General features: G+C 39.0%; 1 protein-coding gene across 1 annotated transcript in view; it reads right to left on the minus strand.

The window, feature by feature from the left end:
• Nucleotides 1–2,358: 2,358 nt before the first annotated feature.
• Nucleotides 2,359–10,046, minus strand: part of TMEM231 (transmembrane protein 231) — an 8,226-nt gene continuing 538 nt past the window's right edge. The window contains exons 2-8 of the mRNA XM_072422519.1: nt 9,010–9,185; nt 8,390–8,556; nt 7,024–7,152; nt 6,450–6,593; nt 5,273–5,354; nt 5,018–5,128; nt 2,359–4,126 (exon numbers count right to left, since the gene is read on the minus strand). Of these exons, the coding sequence (XP_072278620.1) occupies nt 3,960–4,126; nt 5,018–5,128; nt 5,273–5,354; nt 6,450–6,593; nt 7,024–7,152; nt 8,390–8,556; nt 9,010–9,148 (939 nt within the window). The 5' untranslated portion in view covers nt 9,149–9,185 and the 3' untranslated portion in view covers nt 2,359–3,959. The remainder of the gene's footprint in view (nt 4,127–5,017; nt 5,129–5,272; nt 5,355–6,449; nt 6,594–7,023; nt 7,153–8,389; nt 8,557–9,009; nt 9,186–10,046) is intronic.

The raw sequence follows: 10,046 nt of genomic DNA on the forward strand, positions 1-10,046 counted from the left end.
CACACAGTTCTTATAATTGTAGGCCATTCCCATTGGTTGGGAATTCACTTAGCATGTCTGATTCATTTATTTAGCGTAAGCTCCCTAATTTGTTTGATCTAACTATTGTAGGGGGGCTATGCAATTGGAATCAGAATGCACTCAATAGCTTTGCACAGTGTCATAATAATAGTGACCCTACACATAGTGATTCATAATGGATTTAGATATGAATGATCGCAATCTCTAAAGTGTCAAACGATTATTTTACACACAGTATTTTTTCACATTTTGTGATTAACTGAAAATATAACAATTGTATCCATGATCCATCAATCATAAAGGTGTCCATAAAAACAATTTATGAATTGTTCTGTTATAATTGGTTCTTAAAAACATGCAGGGATATTTGTTAGAATGATCAAAACTGATTGTCAAAATTCTGTGCACATCTGGTCTGAGGTCAATAAATCCATGATATAGGTTTGTTTGTTTGTCCATGATTTTTATTTAATCAGTTTAGTGTCCTCAAATGATCATTTTGATATGTGTGTGACCAATAAAGGTGATGAACATACAGGAGTGAGGAGGATGGGGATGAATGAATAAATGTGCTGTTACACTTTCATTGTCCAATCACAGGCTGGGGTGACCATTGGACTAAATCAGGGGAGTCAAACTCAAATACACAGAGGGCCAAAATTAAAAACTTAGACCAAGTCGGGGGCCAAACTTGAAATTTATTGAAAAAATTGAGGAAGTTTACTGCTACATCCATAACTAACAAAAGCAAACCCCTCTAGATACACTTTAGGGTTGAAAAGACCAATTTCTATCTATCTATGCAGGCTGTGTGTTGTTCATCCTCTCACATCACAAGTTTGTCTGACACTAAATATTACACTATGCAGTCTCTAATGGATTGAAACAAACACAATGCTCCTGGTAGTATGGCACCATGTGATCATTGCCTAGGCTTTGTGTCACATGATGGGTGTACAGGAATAATGTCTATTTATTGCATGTATTGAAAATGATGACGTGAGGTGGTAACGCGGGCGGGCCAGTTGTAGTTCATTTACGTAATTCGTAAAATGAAAATAGGACCCTGAGTGTCAGATTTTGCCCGCAGGCTAGAGTTCGACACCACTGGACTAAACAATAAAACGAACCTGCCGTGGTGAATCATTGACCTGGCTGTATTGTCTGTCAAAGCTTCCTGGATCATAAAATGGCCTTAACAGGATTAAACACATTTTCCAGATACATTATGGACTCCATTTGTGTGACTTGGAGTTTAGGGGGCAGTTTTAGTGGCATAAATAGGAGAATTCCAGGGAATGGGGGTTGGGGTTGTCTACACTGATGAATTCCAGAGAGGATAAAATAATAGCCAGGTACTTTATAATTTGTACAGTTTATATTCTCACTGCTGGTGCTCTTATTGGCTAAGTCTAAATATTCCCACTCTTAGGATATTGTAACTTTCAGAATTAAAACTTTCAACCACTGTCTCTCTATTTAGGATCATTTTTTTACCCATGACCCATAATCTTTGTCTTGACATTTGTTTATGTCTGGTCGGAGTCAGAGCATAACTGCATTCAAAGCTTACCAGCCTTACTCCCTGAACTGGAGACTGTTAGTCACCTCCCCTGTTGGAAGATGAATTTAGAAGGTCCAAAATGATGACTTCATCCCTCCTACAGGATAAAACGATTGCACTTTTACAAGCAACAAACATTCTCCTTAGAACCACAGGCAGGAAACTGAATCAAATACTTTAAATGTGTCCTTTTTTTTCCTGTGGTTCGTAAAATCTGCTTCAGAAAACAAACTTTAACTGGAAGTGGACATCTTATCATTACATTTGCAAAATTCACAATTCATTGACAGGTGCATTGACCTCCTTCTGAGCTGCTTTAAGTGGATTTTGCATTTCCATATCCTTGCATGGGAATACAAATCAAACAAAAGTCCATTGACAGACCCTTGGGTATAAATATAAAGCATCTAAATCAGACATTCCCTTGTGGCGAATTAATTACTGCCATTGAAACACATAAACCTGGAATATTCTCCACCAGGGAATGTCAGATTCACTGCTATATAAAACTCATCAGTCCCAATGAACAGGTCACCTGTTAGGGTCCTGGTGCACAATCTGCAGTACAAAAGCCACAGGTAGATTTGTAAAGGAGCTCTAAAAGTCTATAAGGACATGTCGCTAGACTTTGTCAGTCTCCATCCACACATGCAGCATTTCTGTAGGCTGTGATAATCTAATGCAGGTTTTTCTCAACATCAGAATGTCAGATTCACTGCTCAATGTTTAGAAACATGGTTACCTACCTTTAAGCATTACAGAATCATTTCCAGAATTCTTAATTTTTTTATTGAAACTGTTACAAAAGTATCACAAAATATTTCATTGTAAAATCAAAATTATTATTCATAAATTACAGTGTTGAAATTGCAAGTAATAGGTAAGTGAGCCAAAGTCTCTTTACAAACTTTTGATTAGGTTAAATACCTGTTTTATACCACAGAACGGAGATCACTATCTGTGGGAAAGTACATTGTGCTGCAAACATAGCTGGAAAATTTAGAAAATATTTAAATGTCAACAATTAAAAACACAACATTGAATAGAGAACTTCAAATATATATGCTGCCATTGATAAACTTTTAAATGACTGAGAATGTTGGCTGACAGGTTTTTATGATGACCTTTTGGAAATCTGTAAGTACTAACAAAAAAAATGCATACAGCCAGGAAATCTGTATATTTTTTAGATATCAGCAATAGCAGCCTACGTTAAAAGATCATTTAATACAAAAAAATAAAGGTAATGCAAAGCCAGTTTTTTTAGCCTTATATGAAGTAGGTAAAGGTTAAGAACACTGTAGTTTCCTTTTATTTCTGCACCTCATCTGGAAGATTTTTCTTCGCTTTGTGTATTAAAATAGCCAAAAATAGGCTTTACATATGTTATGAATATTGCACTTGAAGGAAAGAGACTTCCTTCTTTGGTTTCCAGAACTTCTCTAGGGAAACCTCTGATGTCCCAAAGCGCTGAATGAATTAAGAGTATATTGTAAATTATAGAATAGTATAAATTTAGCTGTCCGTAGGTCTTATGGCTTAGTAAAGATGAAGTCCAGAATATCACATCCTTGAGTATGATAATCAAATGCAGAATTTGATTATTTATTTCTATGTACATGCTGCATGTCCGACTGTGAAAAAGACAAAAATTACCTAATTTTCACAAATTATGTTTTGCCCTTTAACTGTTTAGCCTGCCTAACAACAGTAAGGTGTAAAACTTGGGAGGGGCAGGCTAGCTCCTAAAACTCAGGTAGAGGCCAGTTTAAAGATCTGAAAAAGTAAGGAAAGTCTAGCTGTCACATTATCAAATCTTAGGGGCGGATTTAAGGGGCAGGCCCAGAAACCTGGGGGTAGACCAGCTCCCAAAATTTGAGAGTTGTCCTGTCCTATTAGTTTTATGCATAAAAATTGGTGGCCTGCTTAGCTTAAAAGTTTTCAGACTTTGAAATTTGGGGACAGGTCTGTACTAAGGCTTTGTACCTTGGGAGAAAGACCAGCTGTCAGGGTAAAGATTGAAATTTGCATAGGAGGGTACTGAAGATTCCTGTGCTTCTGGGGTGCTCTAAAAAGCATATTTGGAAAATAATTTTTAGGTGCTGCATTCTGTCAGTTAAAATCTAGGTGGCATTGAATCTTCTAAATCCTATATTGAATGGTAAATGTCTTACACTCCATATAAGATAATAACCAACTATCTTCTCCTCTCTTGTCCACCAGCAGCAAAATATAGAACAGGATGCACAGCAAATCCAAGGATCCAAAGACTTTCCTACACAGTTGTGTAAAAAATATTTTTAGCTGATTCATATGATTCATATACTGGAACTTTTTTGGTCTGAAGCATAGTTGTCCAATGTCGATTCCTAGGTTAGCTCTGGTGCTGCTTGAAAAAGGCAGTTGGTGGAGACTGGACAGTAGTGAGGACTTGATTTTGAAAGACAAAGATTTTCACCCTCTCAAAGACCCAGAGGAAGATGAGCAGGACGCTGACATATTGAATCCATCCGAACTTGATCATCTCCCAGAAGCCAGGCTGATATGTGCAGGTTTATTAAGGATGTAACTGGTATGAATACCCAGAGGGAATTCACATGTAGTAAAACTAAAAAGATGTAGAGCAGGAAATGAATATAAAATAAACAACATTTGGTGACCATATTCCGGATACAGAAGAGACATGGAATGTAACAATTATGACCTTGTGCCAGTAAAAGCTATCCAAACATTCTGCAAACCTGTCCTCAAGTGCCCCAAATGGTGACTGGTACGTTAGCCCACAATACTGGAAGTGTGGTGCTTTTTTGCAGGTCAGAATATTCAGTGCCAACTGTAAAGCTCTCCTAACTTTTGCCAAGCTACAACGTGTGCAATAGGACTTTGTGCACAATACATACTGTATAGGACCAAAAGTGTTTAGACATATAACCATCACATATGATCTTGTTAAGCATTAGATTTCAAAACCATGAACATTATTATGATGTCAGTCCTCCTTTTGTAGCTATTACTGACTCCGCTCTTCTGGGACTGTAGGAATTTGTGCCCATTGTGCCAAAAGATCATTTGTATGGTCAGATACTGATGTTCGGTGTGGAGACCTGGCTCACCATCAATGTTCCTGTTTATCCCAAAAGTGTTCCGTATGGCTGAGGTCAGGGGCCCACAAACTTTAGGTCATGCAGTAAATAAGTTTAGTACTGACAAACAGGCTTATTCCCATTGGCATAGCTGATTGATCAGTAGTAGCAACAGATATGGTAAAAAAAAGCTTGGAACATTGGTTTTAACTCTGGTCAGCCAACCGAAAGCTAGCTAGTCAGCCAGTATGTATTCTACACTACAAATATACAGTGCACATGCACAGAGCCTATGCTGGGCGACTAACCTGACCTAATAACAGTGAGTAATAAAGAATAATAAGAAAAGGATATGAAATAGTCTCCACGGGGTATCGGATAACAGCATTGACCACAAATGGATCTGATGCACCTTTTCCAACAAGCCATATTGGACTCGGGTTATTCAGGACCGTGGACACTGTAATGATACAAAACATTACTACACAAACATTGGTTCTCAAGCATGGTGAGCCAAATGCAGCAGAAAGAATCTCTCCAGTGAAGACACAGTAAAAAAAAGGTATTTTTCCTTTTTGGCAGCGAGAACTTATTCTACACTTACCATTCCTCTCCTGATATGACGATATGATGTTTGTGAGGTCATAAGAGCTTGCATACGGGCTGGATCCATTAATGACGGAAATCTACCAAAGGAAAACTACAGTGTAACTAGTTTCAGTGCACTGGTTGTATAATTAATTATTCAAAGTTAGGAATATAAACTGTCTGTGTCCCTTTGTACCAACCTATCAATGATGGTTTGGGCAAAAGCGATTTTCTAACACCTAAACAAATGTATTACCCCACCCTTCAATAGTGATTTTGACTATTCTAAGACCTCATTGAAAGCCTCTGTTATGTGACCCTTCACAGTGCTTCTACTGGTAGTGAAGAGCAATTGCTAATGGCTCTCTGTGCAGCTGCCACCCAGCAAAATGACAGTGGATGTGCTAAGGGCCATACAATAACCTACCATAACCTTTACCCTTTGCAGCAGACACTGACATTGGTTGCGCTAGCAAAAGAGAGTAGCAGTGATATCTGGACTGGCCATTGTCACAGGAAAGTGGATCACATGTTCTCATATATATATATATATATATATATATATATATAAGACATAGAAATCCCTTCTAGCTTAACTGGAGATATGAAGGATCACAAGTAGGAGTATAAAGGGGTTGGGGGAAGACCCCAAAAACACCGGTGATTGGCTCAGCATGGAAAGGTGACAGTGTCTGTTTCAATGAGCAGACTGTGAAAACAATGTAGAATGATCACTTTTGGGGACAGATGATAGATAACCTAAGAGATCTGCACATCAATAACCAGCCATGGGATAACATGCATTGCTTTTTCTAGAGGTTAGCATAATTTTAATCAAATGTTTTAATTGAATGGTCAGACACAAGTTAATTGATCATGAGATCCTTATACTTCTTGGAGACCAAATCTCTAAGATGTCATTTACTGAATTGCGTCCTTACCTAGACCTTTAGGACATATAGATTGGGTGATTTTATCACAGCTGGACCCACTAGATGTAATCCATTGGGATTGTTGGACACCATCATGGTGCCTTACAACAGCTGTGCCAGCATGGATTAAAGCAGAACTACAAATGGAGCCATTCCAGAGGATATTTTAGACCAAGTGTGATACAACTAAGCTAAAATGAATTATTTTGTTTTAGTAGAGCTGCCTTTTCTTGCACTGTTCTAGATCAGGTTTATTCTTACATTGTAGGTGGTGTCCAGGCCCTGGTGCCCCAATGGCTGCCTTTGCTGTAGTCTTAGGTCTCCGTTGATATAAAGCTGGGCTCCAGGAAGTGGAGATGAGTACTGAATAAATGCCATGCTCTGCATTACAAATGTAGACATCCTCTGAATAGCAGATATAAAATAGTAAATACAAGTGAACCCGTAACAAACAAGTACCATTCCTATTGATCACAGATAAATCAATCAAAGTAAATCCACCTCCTCCCCACATCTCTGCACCCCCATTGGTAAGGAAATGTTCTGGGGTATGGTAAACAGAGTGCTGCTGCTTTACATTTCATTGTCTGGTCAATTACCAGGCAAGGGATGGGAAAAGTAAGTGATACTTACTTGGCAGCAAAGAAAATCAGGACTCTACCTAACAGTGCTTTGTCAGGAACCAATCAAATGCCATGATATATAACATTAAGAACTAACTGTGTGCTACTACACTTTCCATTTTACCAAGTTATAAAGCTGATAAATTTTCTATACACTGCAAATCATTGTTCAGTCTAAATGTGCAACCTATATGAAGGATCAGTGTACGTACATAGAGCTGGTATGAGAAGGTCAAAATAAGTTGCACCCCATATATGTTCTCTGTGGACAGCAAGGGAAGCTCCAACCTAAAATTCAGCTTGTCCATTTTCCCATCCTGGTTGCTGTCTTCTTCACGAGCCTAAAAAACAGGTAAAACCCGCTTTTTAGTTACCAAACAAGTATATATATATATATATATATATATATATATATATATATATATATACACGTACAGAGAAGCGATGTATAACAGAGAAGCGATGTGTAAAATACCTAATACATCCAATTATTCAGTTGCTTGTAAAACCAACAGCAATAATAATAGTAATACATTAATAAGGTAATCATTTTCTGTATGATTTTATCAGTGTTTAGGATCATTGTAAAGGAAAGTTTTACTCTTCCTGACAACTTTTATTTAGTTAATTCAGGTTTGTGAGCATGTTTATGCACAGATATTGTTTCACCTTCAGATCCCACTGCAGGTCCATTACAACGCCTTCTTTTCTTGCTCAACAATTCTATAGTAAGTTTGCTGGTGTCCTGTTGCTCGTCCCAATTTCACAGAAATTTTAACTGTCATACAGATGGCCTCACTTTTGACTCTGGAATCATTTACACGGTTCTCTTCAGCCTCTTTTAGCTGAGCGCACCATCCGCCACTTTTCAGTAAACACACGGCTGTTTTTGGGTGGTTACCGAAAAGTTTGGTAACAATACAGGGGCTGCCTGCCCACAGCTTCTTCCCACCCAGCTTAAAAAAAAAAATGCTGGGTAAGAATCCCGATTTGGTATGCAGAGGCGTTCATGCTTGACTCAGTGAGCCTAATTTATTAAAACTCTCCAAGACTAAAGAAGAACGACTATTATGGGAGAACCTAAGTGATCCAGCAAACTTAGGATGGATCTGGTGCAGAACTGAAAACATTTGCTTTTGATTTTCAAGAAATCCATTCCAGGTTTGAATGATCACCCAGGTTCTCCTTTGATAGTCTATCTTCTCTAGTCTTGAATAACTTTATTAAATCAGGCCCAATGCCGCAATGTTTCAGAGGTTCAAAAAGGTGCTGTCACTTTTTTTTTTTTTTAATGTGCAGGAAAATCCTAATTATTTGACTCTTCCAGAAATATCAGCTGCCTAGTCCTCCTCTGCATATGGCGATTCTTTCCTCTGACCCCTTATGTTTCTACAATACACAGTATAGTGTAGCTTATGACAGAAGCCACGTAAGGTAGAAAAAGTAACAACTGATCCTTTTTTTGTGCGGTATGCCTGGAGCCAGGTTATCACTACTACATACTTTTTCCATCAGTGTTACATTTGTTTAATTTGTCCTTGTTTTCTACACGTGCATATCACAGACTGTGCAACATACCGACACAAGAGGGATTCTGAGCCGCTCGCCAACCAAACTATTGAACTGCTGATATGTGCTCCAGGCCACATAACTTCCACTGGTACTGTTTAGGGCGATGAGCAAAACCTGATACTGGAACCGAACATTGGGCTGTTCCTCGTATGTGCTCCGCTTCACCCAAAATCCTACAAAAGATGAACGTACATTAAAGGAAAACATTGTGCATCATCACATCATTCACATTGGAGCCTAATTGCTGAAAAACCTTTACAAGCTCAGATTTGTATTTGTTGTATGCCAGACCGTGCACTCAGCATCGTCACTGACAAACCAATGGGAGCAACCTAAAAATCAAAATATGTTCAAAGAATTATCTGTGTCTGGACTGAGCAGAAACATATTTGGATAAAAAATGTGTGATAAAGAACAATCAGGTGTGGGACAATAATGCTCGAGGAACACAAAGAATAATAGAGGGGCAATATAGCTGGCTGCCATGCGATTCCAAATTCTACACAGAAACAAGATTCACTAAAAAAAAATTTTATACATCTTCTAGAGTTGCTTTTATTTACAGATAACTCTTGCATAAAAACAAACATTACATTGTTTTTCTCCAGCAGAGAATGAATTCTCACCTTGGCTGCGATAGGCCACTAGTAATGGGGGGATGTAAGTCAGTGCTAGCACTGCGATCAGAAATACAGTGGCTTTGGAGCAGATACTGGTTCTGTATCTGACGAGCTGGGGGTGGGAATAGACTTCATAGATTGCCATAGTAAGGCCACCAGAATGGTCAGCGGTGTTCCTGTCACTGTAACCACACTTTGCGTTACAAGTAATCCCCGTGCAATAAATTTCACCCCAACACACTCACTTACAGCCTTTTTTGCTTTATATCTCACCCAAATTTACACCCTTGTATAATGCTCCGTCATATCCGCTATATACCCCCCACCACATGACATCCAAGTCTCTAAAAAATAATATCCTCCTGTCTTTCCCCACTGATTTTATATATACCCCCAGCCTTACTCCACCAATCAAATATTTACCCTGCTGTCTTATCCAAACAATACTCTGTATGGCTTTCTGAACTACTACACTAATTTTCTTTGTGCCCCTGGCCTTACCCCAGCCATCCCTTTATATCCTCCTATCTTACCCCAGCAATCCTTTTATATCCTCCTGTCTTACCTTAGCAAATTCACTATATACCCTCCTGCCTTACCCCAGCAATTTGCTATATACCCTATTGTCTTACCCAAGATATCTTCTATTTACCCTCCTGCCTTACCCCAGCAATCCTCTATATACCCCAGCAGTCCTCTATATACCCCCTGCCTTACTCTGGCTATCCTCTATATACCCCTTGCCTTACCCCAGCAATCCTCTATATACCCTCCTGTCCTACCCCAGCAATCCTCTATATACTGCCCTGCCTTACCCCAGTAATCCTCTATATACCCCCTGCCTTACCCCAGCAATCCTCTATATACCCCCTCCCTGCCTTACCCCAGCAATCCTCTATATACCCCCTGCCTTATCTTGGCTATCCTCTTTATACCACCCTGTCCTACCCCAGCAATCCTCTATATACCCCCTGCCTTACCCTGGCTATCCTCTATATACCACCCTGCCCTACCCCAGCAATCCTCTATATACCCCCTGCCTT

The sequence above is a fragment of the Pyxicephalus adspersus genome, chromosome 9 (assembly GCF_032062135.1).
Source record: "Pyxicephalus adspersus chromosome 9, UCB_Pads_2.0, whole genome shotgun sequence".
In the NCBI taxonomy this organism is placed as follows: domain Eukaryota; kingdom Metazoa; phylum Chordata; class Amphibia; order Anura; family Pyxicephalidae; genus Pyxicephalus; species Pyxicephalus adspersus.